We start from the raw sequence: 17585 nt of genomic DNA, 5'->3' as shown, positions 1-17585 counted from the left end.
GGTTGCCAAAAAAATTCAATTTTTCTTAGGCATACATCCGGACAATTGATCAGGATCTCATATAACATGTTTCTATAAAGAAAAAATTTTGATTCCGCCACTTTGAAAAGTTTTATAAACGAAAGGACTACATTGCTTCCTCCACGAGGAAGCGAAAATATTTGAATTTCGCGCATTTCCTGTTTTACCTACCGTAAGTATGAAATAAGCGCCATTTATAGAAATGTCATATTTCTGTGAGTAAATATGGCATGGCGTTAAAAAATTTGTTGTTAAGTTTTGTTTACAAAATTTTTAGTCAATAATGTAATACACTATTTCAAATAAAGATTATTTAAAAGTAACTAAAAATTGCAAGAAAGGAAAAAATTCAAGTATGTCTTACGAGAGCATAATATAGTCTAATATTTTCTTGCCACACCCATAATATTCTATTAAATACTCAACAATTATTATTTAAGTAAGTATTTGTTAATTAAACTAATAAAATTTATTTAATTATCTAAATAACAATATTTATTCTTTTGCAATTTAATTTATATTCTAATTTTCATTGAAGAATACCTATTTATAGTTTCTAACCTATTTCAAAATTTTTCCAAGACTATTTTTTTATTACTAATTTTCTTAATTTTCAAGCTAAAATTTTTATTATAAAAATGTCATCAATAAAGCAGAATTCATTAATAATGACTGATTTTTACACAAATGGTGATAATATTTTTAAAAAAAATTTAAAAGAAATAGAAGAAAACCTTTTAAAAACCGATATAATGCTTATCAAAAAAGATGAAAACATATTTTCAACAATTTTAAACAAAACTGGTGATAAATTATTTATTGACAATTTGATAGAAAACAAAAAATTTCATGATCGATCAAGAAACACCAAAGGATTCAAAAAACAAGTGATTTTGAATTTTTACTTCTCTAATTTAAACAAAAATATTTATCTAAATTATTATTGCTCATTATATTAATATCCTATATGAAGACAATTTATTATGAAAATTGTAAATTTTCTTAGGCAACTACTACTAAAAGCAAAAGTGTTATTGAAGAGAAAAAAACAGTATATTTCCAAAATGTCAATAAAACACCATCAGAAAGTAAATTACGAGATAAAAAAAGCAAAAAAGAAATTAATAAAATAATACTCAAGAGTGAAAAAGACAAAAAGCAAAAAAAAGAAGAAGATGAAAAAACTAATTACAATGATAAAATTGTAAATATATTCACTTTTTCTAATAATGACTCTAAAACTTCATGTCAAAGTAGCTCCAATGAAAAACTATCGATAAACAAAAGTGAAAATAAAATAAATTATTCGTGGCAAGATATTAATAGTTGGTTATCCCCATTGCAAAAGAAAGATATAAATAATAATCAAAAAACTTTTCATTTAAAAAAAACTTATTCATGGGAAATTTTTGGAATTGAAACACAAACGTCAAATTGCACTTTATCAAATATTGGTACATCTTATTATACAAATAATAAACATGAGTGTACTGTAAAATATTCGTGGGAAATAATAGGAAAAAGTACACAAGTCTCAATAAACGATTACAAAAATCATTTTATTTCCAATGATGATTATTGGCAAGGTACAATTCTTTTGCCAAAAAAAAATTATTCTTCTCAAAAAAATATCAATTCAAAATGTCAAGAATCTTCAAATAAAATTCGTATTTTATATTGCGAGAGAACACAAACTTCAAGTGATAAAGAAACTGAAACTGAATTTACAAATTGCCGTATTAAATATTCATGGGAAAATTTAATTCAACAATATGCAAAATCATCTAAATTAAAAAAAATTGATAATTGTGAGAATTTTCCTACTCAAATTGAATCACTTAAATCAATTTATCGAAAATATTCTTGGGAAAATTTAATAAATCAACATTTAAATTTTTAACAGTAAATATTAATTAAATTATTAATTAGATGAGAAAAAAAATCAGTTATTTATAAATGAATTCTGATTCTCAAATTTTCGAATAATATTTGAAAATTAACACTCTAATATTTCTTTTTATTTTCAGATATATTTCAATTGAGAGCTTCCATAATAATAAATGATCTAAAAGTTAAAAAAAAATTTTCCAAACATGGATGAAATGAAAGAAAATATAGTTGACGATTTAAATGAAAAAATGATAATTAAAAATAGTGAACCTCTAATACCAAAGATAGAAAAAAATACAAATTCTAATTATAATATACGAAAATCAATAGAAGACAATTTATTGGATCGCTTGTCAATTGCAATTTTAAAACAAAAACAAAGTGAACAGTCAATTAATGCCACATGGTCTTCTGCAATTCAGGAAAATTTTATAATTGACGATTCATTAAAAGATATACAATTGCCAAAGCACGTTGAAGAAAATATCAAAGGAATCTCACAATCTGCGACAGAATATATTAATAAACTTGAAGAACAATTACAAGATCTTGACAGCGCGGATAATCAAGTAAAAAAAATTAATAATTCATGAATTTTTTCAAATAATTTAAATAAATTATTAATTAAAAGAAACAAAAATTACAATTTACTAAAATGATTTAAAATTCAATAGATTTTTTTTTTTTTTTTTTAATTGTATTCTAAAATTTTGCAGATAATTAATAGTGCGAAAAAAACTTTAGAAGATGTGGATGAATCATATCAAGCATTAATAAACGAAGTTTGTCAGCAAATAAATCGTAAACGTGATCTGATTAGATTGGAAACTGAAGTTTATAAAAATGAAGGATTAGCACCATTAAGAGCGTGTCGACAGGAAGTAAAAGCACAAATTCGAAGTACACAACATCTAATTAATTTAGTTCATACAATGCTCAATTATCCTCATACATTTAATAGACAAAAATTTGAAGAACTCACTGTCGCTAGCAGCAATTTGGGAAGGTAATTTTTTTTTTTTGTTAATATTGAATTTTTCTTTTCCTACTAAAAGACATTGTATTTTTAGAATACCTGCAGTACCAATGCCGGAAGAAGTTCCCTGTATAACGTTTTGTCAACCTTCAAATGAAGCCAAAGAAAGAATTTTATCAACAATCTCAGAATTGGGATGTGTTTCAAAAATGGGCCCAGTGCAATTTTTAGATATCGAAGAAAGACCAGCGAGTCTTTATGTTAAATGGCATATTGTCGATGCGGAATATTTAGGCGAAGAACACAATTTTATTGTTCAAAAAGCAATTTCTAATTCAACTTTACATAATTTTGAGACAATATACGAAGGTATTGATTGTTCCTGTTTTGTTAAAGACTTGCCAATTAACGAGCCAATTATCCTGAGAGTGGGAATACAAGCCGATTATAATGTTTGGAGTGTTCCTCGAACTGTTAAGACTTCATTACCATCCTACAGTGAGTTAAAATAATTTATTTTTATTTAATGCCGAAAAATAATGAATTTGTTTTTTAGATTGGGAAATAATAAATAAAAATTATATGATTACAAATGAGGGAAAAATCACAGCTAAAGTTACTGACAAAATTAGTACAATTTTCTCTCAGAGCGCTCAATTTGATGCAGAACATGTCATTGAGTTTAAGGTATAAATAATTCTCTTTAAATAAACATTTTTATAAAAAAAAAAAAATTAATTGATAAAAAATGATTATTTTCTACAGTAAATTAATAATAAAAATGAAACTAATTTCTTTGATGAAAAACAAATATATTCTATTTTCTTTTCGCAGTTTTTAGAAACATCAACAGATGCAAATTGTAATGAGGGAATTGCCCTAGTGTCAAATAATTTCGGAATGGAAGACGATCTTAAAAGAAAAGGAAGCTTATTAATAACAACACAAGGTAAAATTTTTATGGACGGCGAGGAGAAACTTATGAGATTGCCTAAAATACATTTTGGTACACGAATTTCATTCTCAGCATTTCGTAAAGATGAAGAATCTTTACGAATTACTATCGAAAATGCCGATAAAGCTGTAACTTACGATTGGATCGTACAAACGCCTCTTTATTTTGCCGCGCGATTCGCCGAGTCCAATAAATGGAATATTATCGTTAAATAAACAAATATATATTATATATATTAAAAAAACAAAATTTGTTAACTTATAATATTTATACTCATGTTTAAAAGTGCCTTATATTTACAAACACTGTCAATAATTAATTTGTAATAATAAAAAATTGTTTGTTAAAAAAAAGAGAAAAATTTGATTAATTTATTTAAAACACTTTCTCTTTAAATTGCTATTCTTTTAATTTTTATCATTTTAAAATATAAATCAATTTTTTTTTTTAATAATTTAAAAATAAATAATTAACAACAATTTTAATTCTTATAATGGAAAAGAATAAAATTAATTTGAAATAAATAAAAACTTTAATTTGAAAATTCCAAAATACAGAATATTTATATAAAAAAAATTAAATTTTTGAATATCAGACAGGGAAGCAACATAACAAATGTAAAATTAAAATGGCCGATCGGACAGCTTAACCTAACAGCCGCGTTGTTGAATTTCTGACGTTATACTATTTCGGTTTCATCATTTAAAACAAAGTCTAATTTTGCAAATTATACAAATTCTGTTTTTTTAATTACCTGAAAACCTAGAAACAACAAAATGCCACGAGGTAAATAATTCCTATGTGTTTATTACTTACTTTCGATATGCAATTTGACAAAAGAATATATCTCGCACTGGTTACAGGGATTATCTAAATGCGCATTTATTATTAATTTTCGTTATTTTTCTAGGAAAATTCGTTAATCACAAGGGACGCAATCGTCATTTCACGAATCCTGAGGAATTAGAGGAGCAGCGTCGACAGGACGAGGAACGACGACAATGGAGAGTTAGTATTTTTAGGTTAATTGATTCGCACGACGTTTTAAATATCTTTCTTTTTTTTGTAAAATACAAGGTCATAGGTTTTTTTTTACGGTTAATTTTTACTCGAATATTCAATGGAATTTACATTACACAAACTTTTATCGCTTAATATTTTAATTTTACTTTAATTTCCGTTATTTGGTTACTTTAATTATAGACTATTTTTATCTCCCTATACATCTAATTTTTTAAAATCTCATCTCATTTGCTATAACAAAAGGAAACAATTTTCAAAAATTCTATGTCAAATGTTATTTTCAATATACAATGAGTCATTTGATAATTAATCTTTTTTATCTATAAATGTAAATGACTTTTGTGTTTTTCTTTTTATTTTATCTCCTTTTCGCAACAAAGTATGAATTTTAAATAGTAAATAGTAAATATACGTGGTGGTTTTTTTTTTTTTTTTAGAAAAATAAAGGAAACGATTCGTCCAGTGAGGAGGAAGAGGAAGATCCAAAGGCAACGGGTAAAGATAAATCAAAGAAAACAACCACTTCGGATTCGGAAAGCGAAAGTGAATCAGAATCTGAATCGGAGACAGAGGTAGAAATAATTTTTTTAATTTTATCTACTCGATAATATTTATTCTTTCGAGAAATTGTTATATTTTTGTTAATTTTTTCAGGGTAAAGCGAAGGGTGTAGAGAATTTAATTCAAGTGGAAAATCCCAATAGGTTACAAAAAAAAACCAAGAAATTATCTCAATTGAATGAAAGTTTAGCTTCGGCATCAAAACCGGAACTCTCTAGACGAGAAAGGTATGAAATTAATATAATATAAGTATTATTATTTAATAATACAGAAATTTTAATTTTATTTTTAAATTTACAGAGAACAATTAGAAAAACAAAGAGCCCAGGCAAATTATCAAAAATTGCATGCAGCGGGTAAAACCGACGAGGCGCGTGCAGATTTAGCTCGTTTAGCAATAATAAAGCAACAGAGAGAGGAAGCTGCAAAACGACGTGACGATGAGAAAAAACAGAAAGAATTGGCTATTAAACAAAAATCGGAACTCACACAAAAAGCACTTGGCAAAAGAACCTAGGATTTGTTTATTTCTTTTCTGCATCAACAACAACAAAAAAAAAAAAAAAAAAAAAAAACAAATTTACTCCATGACTGAAATAATAATCAGTCAATTTTTCATATGAATCGATTCCATTACACGTAAAATATTGAACCATTTATAGACTAAACTGCCGTGTTCAATTTTTTGATTTGTATAAATACAATTATTACACTAATATTAAAAAAAAAAAAATGAAGCATTCAAATGATTTCTATGACCTCTAAACAAATTTTTTCTTATTTAAGCGTATTTCTAATTGTTTAGTTATATTTTAACAAATTCAAAATCGAATAATATTCAAAAACACAAAATCAAAAATTGTATTCGAATAAATGGAGTAAAATGTAAACAAATTATATTTAAGAGAGAATTTAAACAAAAGTTAATTCCAATTTCATATTTTTGAATTTTTAAATAAAATAACAATTTTAATTTTTTTTCATAAAAAAGTATAAAAAAGTTAATTTTGAACATTTACTAATAGTATGCAACATAACCTAAAATTTAACAATATTTCGAATTCTGATATAAAGAAATTTAAATTCGTTTATATGGATATAAATATGTATGTACTTACAAGATAGCAAAGTGATTTCTCCCACGTTGTTCGGTGCAAGCGAGCTCTGAAATACCAGGAGCACATGTATAAATGAGAAGAGTTGATTTTCACCCGACGAGTCACGTTTCGCGCGCGGTTGTCTCGAGCGAGCCCCTCCTATTATCAGGAGCACAGAAATTGCTTGTTGGTCTCCATCTCTCTTTCTACTTGGACTATAGTGATCTTTGTTTTACGTCAATACCTTGACTTTCGCCCGTGAGGAATTTTTTCAACAGGAACGCATGCATAGCTACTCTGAAGAGCATTGTCAACATGACCCCGCGAGAAATGAAGAGGGGTGGAGGGGGGACTCTCCACCAAGGTGCAATATCAACAATCAATTTTAGGGGAAACCTCATTATTAAATCATTTATTAAAATTGAAAATGGTTTTACTTTAAAATGTGTATCGTCATCATAAAAAGTAATTTGTATTTTCAACTGTAAATTTTATGCGAATTACACAAAGAATTATTGCATATATATATTACGTGGATTTATGATGATTTTACCTTATAAGCATTATTTTTCGGGAAAAACGATGTCACTGTCCTGATGAGAATAGTATATATTTCTCTCCTCCAACAAATGCGCAGAAGTGTGATCAAAATTTCGAGCTATATTGATAATATGACGAGGGACAAAAGAGGTTAGTTTAAATACATTGTTGGGTTTCATTCTAAGTCACCAAAATTCAGAGCATCAGAGGCAATATGGACCAAAAGGGACCACAAAGGACCAATCGGGCGTCTCAACGTGGGGTGCCTTCCTCAAAATTGTGTCTTTCCAATCGACGGCAAACATAATATTCGCGGAGGTATTTTTGCTACTGTACGATTAGAGAGATTCGCTGACCGCACTTCACTTGTCATACTTGCTTACAATCTTGTGATCCTGATATGAAGACGGTTAAATTCTTGATTATGTCCATTCTACTAGTGAAAATTAGAATGAAGTGTCAACAAAATTAGCATATTTGTAATGATAAAATTTACTTTGAAAAATATCATGCAATTTAGATTACATTTGTGTCAATGTTATCGTTATCAATCCAATAATTTTTAATTTTTTTTTTTTATCAGTTTATAATGTCCAACTGTATGTATATATATATAATTATCAATATTTCCGAGACGAAGAATATAGAGAAATGAAGGAGGATAAAAACGGGGTGAGTTGCATAATAACCCTCGGCCAGTATGGAGATTATTAACGAGAATAATAAATTCGTTAATGATATTTCGTCAGGCGAAAAAAAATTAAATTTAATTTTTGAATATTTATATGGTATTTCTTTTTTAACAAAAGGAAAAACTTTTTTTTTCTATTTAAATTTCCCGCCTTATTGCAGTAATTGAAATCTTTAACAATTACTTTTATTTGAATAACATATATTATATAGTTTAATAATATAATAAATTAGAATTAATATTAATTTATTTAATTAAAATAATACACAAATAAAATATTATAAAAAAATAAATAGTAATTCTACTTGTAATATATGATTTTTGAAGTAATAAAACTTGAAATTACAAATGAAAAATTTTATGACACTGTTTAAGTCATTCTACAATTTACAACATTTCACATCACATTAACATTTCGATTTTAAAACAATAAGATATATAATATGTAAATTATTAAAAATAAACTGAAAATACATCAAAAAATAATATTCTACTTCTATGTAGAGAAAAAAGTAACTTTCACATTTATTTTATAATAGAAATTAAAGTATCTTTGATAATAATAAATATAGTAGTTATACAAATAATTTTCTTTTTGTATATTATAGATATTTTATAAATATTCAATAATTGAATAATTTTAATTTAATTTTCACTTCTTTGAAGGTCACAACTTATAAATTTTCTTTTTTTTAAATCCTTGTCCAATTCTATAAAATAATAAATGAATTCTTATAAACTTAATGAAAAAAAAAATTATTTAATTTTAATTAACTGTAAATTGTAAATAAATTTAATTTAATAAAAACTTTTTTTTCTCAATTAACAATAAGAAAGTTATAACATACCTGATTTAAAAAATTTAACAGACCAGTCTATTTTTATCTCTCATATATATCAACATTTTGATTAGATTAAATTGTTTTTTATTTTGATAACTCTCCTGCAGTTGATTCAGCAATTAATGATGAAATCTCTTGAATATAACTTGGTTTATCTAACACTGGATCCAACAAATGTGATGAATGTCCTTCCTGAGACTTTGGAATGTCTTCAAGTAAAGATGCATCCTCCATAGACGATGTGTCTGAAGATCCTTTAAATAAATAAATATAGTTTGTTTTTTTAAGTTTTTAAAATAATAATAATCCGATTTAAAATAAAAATTAACTATAGTTACGATCGTTATTTGATTTTAGATCCTTTTCCTCTTCTAAATCTCCTTTCTCATATCCAAAATCATCATCTATGACATCTTCTTCAGCAGCAAAATGTAAATACGATAAAGTACAAATTAAAGCTATGAAAAATAAATTGGTGCTGATGCCAATAATGGCAGTCAAAATGGGCCAGTGAAACATCAAATATCGTAAACCAGATAAATGAGCATTTATCGTCACTGTTGCCGAATAAAATTGAATATGTCGCGATTGAATCTCCACTTCCAAACGTGTCACTGGTTGACTCTAATAAAAAAATATATATATATATTTAAAAATTCATTATTAAAAGACTCAAATAACAAAATAAATGCGAAATAAAAATATTCACTTGATCTTCCTCAAAATTGCCAAATAATTCAAGAACAATGTTCTGTGTTTCTTCAGTACTTCCAAAAATCATCATCGGTGAAAATGTAAGGGTTGATAGAAAATGTAATAACGTACTTTTATAATGAAGCATCGCAGAACGACAAGAATGATCAACTAATATACCATTTCGACTTCTTAAAAAACCACATACCATAAACATTCCTGAAATAATATTTTGTAGAGATTTTTATATTTAATAAAAAATTTCATGAAAAAAGGAAACCAAAAATTTTTTTTTTACATTTAAAAAGTATTTTATCTAATTCTTACCAAGTTCCTTATTAGCAGGAGATTCCGGCATTTCTAAATGCAAATTAACCTTATACGGTTGACCAACCATTAAAAATTGTTGATTTTTCGTTAATTGTATATTAGCGGACGGATAACTGCAAATTCCTTTTACACTTTCGCAAGACCTGACATTTTTTTATATATTAATAAATTGTTATTAACTATTAATAATAAACATGTATTATACATAATATTATCTCTTAACACAAAATTTAATAATATATCTGCAAAAATTTTGAGGTTATGTTTCTGTGTTTATATATATATCAAAAAAACAAAAAGTGAAAAGTAATTGTCACGTGATGAATCAAATATAAAATGAAAATTGAATATTTACCGAAATTGTAAATGAACCGGTCCAACATATGACATGCTTGGCATGTATGTATAATAAAATGCAGTGTATAGAAAAATTGATATCCATACAATCAACACAGCACTGATAATGATAAGGCCACCACGTACAATTGCATCTCTTGCCGTTTGTACACCTTGCGTTGTTTTTTGATGAACATTTAATAGTTTATTTATAATATTTCTTATTATTTTTGCAGGCATCATAAATTTTTTATTTATCTTCATAATATTCTTGAATGTTTACCTCCAAAATATATATATATAGAGAGATAGAAATTTTACCCTTGACGGATGATCACACACTATACATAACACTCTTGACCACGGTCGTATACAGTCTGGTCCGGAATCTCATCAAATTGTGAAGCGGGGTCTCGCGGTTAAGCCCGCCAATAGGTGGTTACGTGTCGAAAAGTCTTTGGTCACAAACATAAACAATGGAACTTAACCTTTAATAATATAATTTATTTATGCACGACAACTTAATTAGTTTTGTTGATTTAAATTAACCGCGCGAGAATTGTTTAATCGAGATATCGATCGATTTTTCTAAATGCGCCCCCATGCGGAGACCCCACAAACTATGAGATTCCGGTGTTTTGAATAGCCACATGTCAAATGTCAAAACAATTCCTTTTAAAAAAGTGTAAAAATATATAAATATATAGTAGAAAAATAAGTAAATATTTATAAAAACAACTTTTATAAGTAGACATTTAAATAAAATAAAAGAAAGGTAATGTAATTGTTATATTTTTCTCAAAAATATGCACAAAATACTTTACTTTATATTATTATATAGGTTATAAAGTATATGAATAAATTATTTTTGATTTTAGATGTCAAAATTAATTCAGTACGTTATAGTTCGTAGTGATTTATCAAAAAACATGCAATGGCCACTTGGTGCAGTGATAGCACAATCCTGTCATGCATGTGCTGCTGTTATACATAATTTTTATAACGATGAATACACTCAACAATATTTAGCAGATTTAGACAATATGCACAAAGTTGTACTTGAGGTAAACAACAAAATTTAAGTATACATCAATATTTTCATTTATAAATCATAATAAAAACATGAATTTAAATTTTTTTCTAATTTTATTTTATTATATACTTAATTATTGAGATGCATTTAAAATTAATTGAAAATTTTCTAATTAGGTTACTGATGAAAGTAGTTTGAATGATGTGCATAAAAAATTACAAGAAAATAATATTGACCATAAACTTTGGATTGAGCAACCAGAAAATATACCAACCTGTTTAGTTACTAAACCATATCCAAAGGAAGAAATTCATAAATATGTTAAAAAATTGAAACTTTTACAATAGTTACAATACAAGTAAGTTCTGTTTTAATTCTCTGTTATATTGTTATTAAAATATTTTCAAACTTTTCATACAAACACTTTTTCTTTACTTTTAATTTCATATTTTCAAATTATAAAAATTAGTAAATTCTCATTTTATAATATTAGGAAAATTTTCCTTTCGTGTATATTTTAGAAATTAAATATAGTAACATTTAATAATAATAATATTTAAAGAAGCAAATCTAGAAGTGTGTGAAAAATTTTTTGGCTTTCAACATAAACTTAGTCTGTTTAATTTTTTTTGTTTTATAATTATATTATTAATATTTGAATAGATTTGAAATACATGTATTAATATAATATAAAAGTGCATGTTTAAGGTCGGGTACTTTTATAGAATTCGTATTTTATAACGCTAATTGTAAAAATTTATTATAGTACATTTACCTCAAACATTATAGTCGTTAATATACGCATAATCCAATATGTACAGTAAAAGTCCAGTTTACTTTAAATACTAGTAGGTTTTTTTTTTAAATCTCTTCTCTCACATGGAGCTCTATGTAATGAAAATGAAACCTATTTATTTTCTAGAAGCGTACAGCTACTAGAGTCAAAGAATACATGACTTTGACTGTACATGTACAAATGCACATACATATATCTATATTTATATAATATATCCAGTAAGAATTAAGATCTAGTTTTTTTTCCATTAATTATTGTATAAAAAATATTATGACTTATGATATTTTTGATCTCAAGGGCTCATCTAGATATTACACATATGATTTTATGTCTTTTTTTTTAGACATATGTATATATCAGTCTTGCACATGGACAGTCATTGAAAAAAAATGATAATATATTTTAAATAAACTATATATATTTGCTATAAAATTATATTTCTTATCATAATGATAAGCAAATACTATAGAATACTTACAAAGCTCTCCATAGAATACAGTGAACTTTTTATTTCTCTTTTTTTATGAATAAAGTATTTGAATATATCTTATTCATTTATGTGGCACGTGTATACATAAATTGTTTATTGTTGTTTTGTTCTAAATTATGTATTGCTTTAAAAAAGCAAAAAAGGCGTCAGCATTTTGGTATTTTGATGAAACATATTATGTGGACCTATTTTCTAAATCAAAAAACAGTCTTTCTTATACAATTTCCATATCACAAGTTTGGCAAATGTACGATTGATATTTTTCTTTCTCTTTTTTGATAAAAGATGTATTTATCTTATAATATTTAAAACCTGTACAACATTTAAGGTTTCAGTCCCCAGAGAAAAGATTCCATGAATTAAAGAAAATTAATCTTTTAAAATTATTTTAGTTTGATTTGCAAAAGAAATCAGAAACAATAATTCTTTTAATTAATAAATTTGTTTGATTTCTTATTTTTATTATTAATGAAAAACAAAAAAGTTCTCTTAGAACAATAACTTTTTATTTGATGAACAATTTTTAAAAATATGTTTTACAAAAAATAAAAAAAAAAACTGCACAAAATTGAAAGTACGTCATTAAACATTTTTATAATTTTGATTAAAATTTTTTAACTTTAAAATTCCACTGAAAAACATTTTTTACGAAGTTTAGTATCTTTTTTTTAAAGTATCAATTAATATTAGTAATCAAATTTTAATAAAAAAATTTTCACACAAAAACACAATTTAATTGCCAATATTATTAAAAATTCATTAATATCTTTATATTATGTGGTAAATGAAAAATGTATTTTTTATTTGTTTTTTTATATGCTTTTTATTTTAATTTAATAAATAAATTCATTATTAGTTTTCAATCGTTTTCTTTCTAAATAAATTGTAAAATGTTTTCTTTAATTAATTAATATTTTTCTCTGGGTATATAATGTATAACGATGCAAATCTATTTAATGAAGAATAGTAACCAGTAAAAATTATATTAAATATAGTAATATATATATATATTATTATATATGCTTATAAAATATATAGATTATTGTATAAAAGATTAATTTAAAAGATGTATAATTCACTCTTGATAATTCATTATTGAATAAGTTATTTCAATTATGGACGAATTTCAGTTTTGATTATTTTATTGAATAAAATTGGGCGGAGTGTAAAAAATTAAAAAAAATAGATATAAATCATTTTCATTGATTACTATTCTTTGTTAATCCTGTTTAAAATTCCGGGAAAACCGTTATAAAATTCTGTAATTGTATTTTTTCCTAGAATATTTTTTAAATCGGTTTAAAACCATAAAAAAAAACTTACTTTCAATAATTTTAAAGGTATAATACGCTCAAATTAGAATTCAATTAGTTACACAAATACGTAAGAGCTTTGAATCCATCAACCACTTACGCATATATTTGGAAATACAAATAGAAAGTCCCCGAAGGTGAATTTTTAAGTGTGTTACAACCTCGAAAAAAATCAAGAGATTTAAAATTCCATTTGAAAATTAAAAGTTTTTAATAATATTAGAGAATTTTGAAGATAAAAATTTTTTTCAATTATTAAAAATAATTTTATTTACTTCTTCCGGGTATTCTAAACAGTGAGCAATATTTCGAATCAGCCGTGTAAAATACACAAAAATAGACAGTTGAAAAGTTTTTGTTTATGTCAAATTACATTGTTCTAAAATTATTATGGCTATCTCGAAATAATTGCTATTTACATAACAAATATTCGCAAAGAATTTTTTTTTTTTTTACAAAAAAAAAAGAAAGCATTTCGCAGAAAATGAAATAAAATTTCCAATGTTATTTTTATATACGTTTAAATGCGTTGACAGAGATCTTTGATGATATCAGATGCATTATAAAATTGATCAAAAAGCCACTGTTTATTGTACAACGCTATTGATTGGTGATGGTAAAAAAAAATCACCATGGTAATGATATATTAATTCAGTCTATTTATGCTTTTGCATGAAAAACCAAATATTCAGCTTGATAAAAAGAAAAAGATGAACACATTTTCATTAGATCATTCAAAATGAACGTCATTTAATTATTTTTAATAAAAAAATAATTAATATTCTAAAATTGATTATATTTATTGACTATTAACGTCAAATTAATGACAATTGCATAATTTATTATATAAAAATTGTCTATTTTTTTTTATCAGACTGTAATTACTTGACTTTTTGCAAACTTATTCCTAATATTTTTTTTTTTTTTAATCTTTTTTAATGGACGACATTATCGTTTGTAATATATTTTTTCTTGAATTATCTAAGATAATAGTTAATTTATTAGAAAAATTGTATTTACACACACTGCAGACGTTAGACACTGAAAGTACACTTATTTACAACACTTATTGGCAAGGTATTAGTGTTAAAATGTGTATTGACTAAATGTATAATACCTATAGTCTTAGAACACGGATGAGTAAAAACAGAATGCAACAGAGATGATATGATGACTTTGGAAAAAGTCCGTAATTATTTACTGGTCTTCTTCTTCAAGCCATTGGCGTAAAATGTTGCGTTTTGGCTGCAAAAGAATTGAAATCATTTTTTTTTTTAAATAAATTAAAGTAATAATTAAAAAGAAATTAATTTAATTGAACAAATTTTTTAGATTATTTACATAATCTACGTGTTTCTTTTAATTTCTCTCTACTAATTTTTAAAGCATTATTTATTGCATTATTGAATAAAAAATTAAAAAAAGCATTTTATATAATGTTACGAGAGTTGAATTTTATTAATAAAATAATAGGCTTCATGCATTTACCTACCACACAGTTTTGTATATATAATAAGCACTCGTTAGTTTTTTTTTTTTTTTTTTTTTTTTTATATATATATAAAAGAAGATGATGTTGAGTGTTCAAATAAAATTGTCATGTGATGAGTAAAAGCAGCGCTTATGAATATTATTGTTCAGCTTGATTTCCATTTTGATCAGAATAATCGTCATATTCTTCCCCTTGATCATCGTAATCAGTTTCAGCAGGTTCTGGACCATCAATTGCTGCCGATGTTGTACTCAAGATATCCTAATAAGCGCATAGATTTGACAATTCCCAAAAAAAAAACAAGCATTTCGTAAAAACCACACCAATGTTAATAATAGAAATTGTGTTATTATATAAATATTTTTGAAATATGCACTAAAAAATTAATTATTAATTCAATTAAAAACTACTATTAGTTTGAACTAAAATTGTCTACTATACTGATAATTTAGAATTATATACTTGAAAGAGGTGAAAGTTTTTTTTTCAATTATAAATTAATTGCAATTTGACAAAGTTTTTTCCCTTAAATATTTAAATTTCATTTTTAATTTTTCACAAATTTATTATTATAATTATCATCATACCTGAGGTGATCTCCATCCGCATCCTGGCAATGGAAGTCCATCTGGACCCAAAGGACATGGTGCATCTAAACCAGGAACACCTTGATCACCTTTATTTCCTTTTTCCCCTCGTCTACCACGTTTTCCAGCCGGTCCCTGTAGCAACATTAAAAAATTATTCAATTTAATTCATTAAAAAAATATAGAAAACAAATATCGCGGCGTGCAAAAAAGGCCAGGCATAAACAACTCGTATGCAATGTATTTATAATTGAAATGATGCATTTTCCGAAACTGAACAGAATGAAAAGTAATGAAAGGTGTTTTAATTATTTTAATAAACATCTTGTATGTATAAAATGCAATGCAAAATATGCAGTTTTTTTTTCCAACGTGTATTGTTCAAACTTTACGCGAATAATTTTTTTTTTTCTATATTTAAAATGGTGGCAGCAGATAACTTCAAACACAATTCGTTATATAATTCACCTATGTCGATTAGCTAAAATAAATGACTAATTCATAATTAATTAAAAACTAATAATTATTGAAAGGTAACAATTAATTTCTAAAATACAATTTCTATTGTAATCAGATAATATTTAAAAATAATAAAAGCAGTATATACTAAAATTTTTTGAAAAATTAAATTCACTGGATCTCTAAAATTAAAAAAAAAATGCTTTTTTGCAAATTATTGCAAAATATTGCATATTTATAAATATTTTACACTTACAGATTCTCCTTTAAGTCCTGTCTCTCCTTTGGGACCCTGTAATCATATAAAAAAATTTAATTAAATTAATATCAAAATAAAAGAAATTTATTAATTTTTTAACAAATTTTACAAAAACAAAAATATTTTATATTCGAAAAAAATTAATAAACAGAAATTTACCTCGGTACCAGGAATTCCATCAGTGCCCTGCAGTAAAAAAAAGAAAAATATTTTTAAATGAAAGTAATTATGTTTATTATGTAATTATGTATTAAATAAATAAACTCACAGGTAAACCGGGATCTCCTCGTTCTCCTTTCGTACCAGTTTCTCCTTGTGCTCCCTAAAATGTAAAAAAAAAAATTGCTTTCTTATTAACAAATAACCATTTTTGATAAATTTTACTATTTTATTAATTTACAAATTAAATTCTCTACTTTGATGTTTTTTTTTCTTTGCAAACATATTTTTAATTTATAAACAAAAATCAAAAAAAATTTATTAAATATATTGCTCACCTTCATGCCATCTAATCCTGGAGGTCCCTGAAAGGGAGATGGAATAAATTCAAATTTAATATTAAAGAAAAACAACAAGTGAAAGCTAAAACGCTTTTAATATTCACGTTCACAGTTCAATGCATTCGCATTTTTTTTTTTTCATATATTTTAAAAAATGACAGTTTTGAAGCAAAATATAATAAGGTGCTTCTCAATTAATTGTTATATTATTTACACATAATTATGCGTGCGTGTTTTTTTTTCTGTTACCAGTTAGCTGCACATTTTTTTTTCAATTAATATTATTCATTTATTCGAAACAATCGATTAATTTACATTTAGATGATTAATTTTGGAAAAAAATTCAATTGACTAATATAATTTGTTGAACTATTCTAAAATTGAAATTAAAAAAAAAATTACACAATAAAATTAAATTAAAAACAAAAAAAGAAATGTTTTTGTTTTTCAATTGATTGTTTCTATAAAAAAATAATTTAACCTTCACCCATGGAAATGAATTTGTAGTTGATAAATTTTTTTCTGTCAAATTGGCCACTATTTAATAATAATAGTAAAAAAATAAATAAATATGAAGGACATTCAACTGAATTTGACAGATGGAGATGCAAATTAAAATATTTAAATTTGGCTTTTTTGGTAACAAAAAACGAATGAGAAAAAGAATTCACCTGAAGCAGAGTAATAGAAGAGTTCAATCC

The 17585-nt window shown here is 25.0% G+C and overlaps 6 protein-coding genes across 16 annotated transcripts in view; 4 read left to right on the top strand and 2 right to left on the bottom strand.

Moving 5' to 3' along the window:
- Position 1: 1 nt before the first annotated feature.
- Positions 2 to 4189, top strand: LOC127278764 (cytokine receptor-like factor 3; the record flags this gene model as incomplete). 2 transcript variants are annotated; one of them, XM_051300613.1, is given in 6 exon segments in its annotated part: positions 2 to 460; positions 2049 to 2480; positions 2628 to 2917; positions 2967 to 3385; positions 3444 to 3574; positions 3722 to 4189. In XM_051300613.1, coding segments are annotated over 5 exon segments (1542 nt in total). In that variant the 3' UTR covers positions 4058 to 4189.
- Positions 648 to 1921, top strand: LOC127278765 (uncharacterized). Its single transcript, XM_051300615.1, has 2 exons — positions 648 to 908; positions 1028 to 1921. Exons 1-2 carry the CDS (start codon positions 660 to 662, stop codon positions 1919 to 1921), a joined length of 1143 nt encoding a protein of 380 aa, XP_051156572.1. The 5' UTR covers positions 648 to 659.
- Positions 4190 to 4454: 265 nt separating the features above from the next.
- LOC127278829 (28 kDa heat- and acid-stable phosphoprotein-like) lies at positions 4455 to 6005 on the top strand. Its single transcript, XM_051300750.1, has 5 exons — positions 4455 to 4628; positions 4753 to 4850; positions 5303 to 5437; positions 5520 to 5653; positions 5727 to 6005. The coding sequence occupies exons 1-5, from the start codon at positions 4619 to 4621 to the stop codon at positions 5941 to 5943; spliced, it is 594 nt and encodes a 197-aa protein (XP_051156707.1). The 5' UTR covers positions 4455 to 4618; the 3' UTR covers positions 5944 to 6005.
- Positions 5969 to 10427, bottom strand: LOC127278828 (seipin). The gene is made up of 6 exons (XM_051300748.1): positions 9975 to 10427; positions 9617 to 9762; positions 9306 to 9508; positions 8935 to 9220; positions 8603 to 8850; positions 5969 to 8464 (listed from the first exon to the last, which is right to left on the bottom strand). Exons 1-5 carry the CDS (start codon positions 10217 to 10219, stop codon positions 8681 to 8683), a joined length of 1050 nt encoding a protein of 349 aa, XP_051156705.1. The 5' UTR covers positions 10220 to 10427; the 3' UTR covers positions 5969 to 8464; positions 8603 to 8680.
- A 144-nt stretch (positions 10428 to 10571) lies between these two features.
- Positions 10572 to 17585, top strand: part of LOC127278830 (putative peptidyl-tRNA hydrolase PTRHD1) — an 18200-nt gene continuing 11186 nt past the window's right edge. The window contains exons 1-4 of one of the 3 annotated variants that reach the window (XM_051300753.1): positions 10572 to 10730; positions 10834 to 11019; positions 11165 to 11346; positions 12128 to 13467. In XM_051300753.1, the coding sequence (XP_051156710.1) occupies positions 10834 to 11019; positions 11165 to 11335 (357 nt within the window). In that variant the 5' untranslated portion in view covers positions 10572 to 10730 and the 3' untranslated portion in view covers positions 11336 to 11346; positions 12128 to 13467. Of the gene's footprint in view, positions 10731 to 10833; positions 11020 to 11164; positions 11410 to 12127; positions 13468 to 17585 lie in introns of those variants that run through there. The other 2 variants (XM_051300752.1, XM_051300751.1) reach the window with 2 other exon arrangements.
- Positions 14565 to 17585, bottom strand: part of LOC127278827 (collagen alpha chain CG42342-like) — a 24881-nt gene continuing 21860 nt past the window's right edge. For 7 of the 8 annotated variants that reach the window (XM_051300747.1, XM_051300740.1, XM_051300741.1 and 4 more), the window contains 7 exons: positions 16882 to 16908; positions 16653 to 16706; positions 16544 to 16570; positions 16382 to 16417; positions 15667 to 15801; positions 15080 to 15340; positions 14565 to 14832 (listed from right to left, as the gene is read on the bottom strand). In XM_051300747.1, the coding sequence (XP_051156704.1) occupies positions 15218 to 15340; positions 15667 to 15801; positions 16382 to 16417; positions 16544 to 16570; positions 16653 to 16706; positions 16882 to 16908 (402 nt within the window). In that variant the 3' untranslated portion in view covers positions 14565 to 14832; positions 15080 to 15217. The remainder of the gene's footprint in view (positions 14833 to 15079; positions 15341 to 15666; positions 15802 to 16381; positions 16418 to 16543; positions 16571 to 16652; positions 16707 to 16881; positions 16909 to 17585) is intronic. The other variant, XM_051300745.1, reaches the window with a different exon arrangement.

The sequence above is a fragment of the Leptopilina boulardi genome, unplaced genomic scaffold, assembly GCF_019393585.1.
Source record: "Leptopilina boulardi isolate dan_hultmark-lab unplaced genomic scaffold, ZJU_Lbou_2.1 LbouV2_211, whole genome shotgun sequence".
Classification (NCBI taxonomy): domain Eukaryota; kingdom Metazoa; phylum Arthropoda; class Insecta; order Hymenoptera; family Figitidae; genus Leptopilina; species Leptopilina boulardi.
This window is presented reverse-complemented; position numbering and strand designations above follow the sequence as displayed.

Coding starts and splice junctions, on each gene's coding strand:
- LOC127278828 (XM_051300748.1), bottom strand. CDS start 10,219: ATGAAGATAAATAAAAAATTTATGATGCCTGCAAAAATAATAAGAAAT. Junction 9,509..9,616: donor TCCTGCTAATAAGGAACTTG/GTAAGAATTAGA, acceptor ATATTATTTCAG/GAATGTTTATGGTATGTGGT. Junction 8,851..8,934: donor TCTAAAATCAAATAACGATC/GTAACTATAGTT, acceptor ATTTATTTAAAG/GATCTTCAGACACATCGTCT.
- LOC127278765 (XM_051300615.1), top strand. CDS start 660: ATGTCATCAATAAAGCAGAATTCATTAATAATGACTGATTTTTACACA. Junction 909..1,027: donor CCAAAGGATTCAAAAAACAA/GTGATTTTGAAT, acceptor AAATTTTCTTAG/GCAACTACTACTAAAAGCAA.
- LOC127278829 (XM_051300750.1), top strand. Junction 4,851..5,302: donor AGGAACGACGACAATGGAGA/GTTAGTATTTTT, acceptor TTTTTTTTTTAG/AAAAATAAAGGAAACGATTC. Junction 5,654..5,726: donor GAACTCTCTAGACGAGAAAG/GTATGAAATTAA, acceptor TTAAATTTACAG/AGAACAATTAGAAAAACAAA.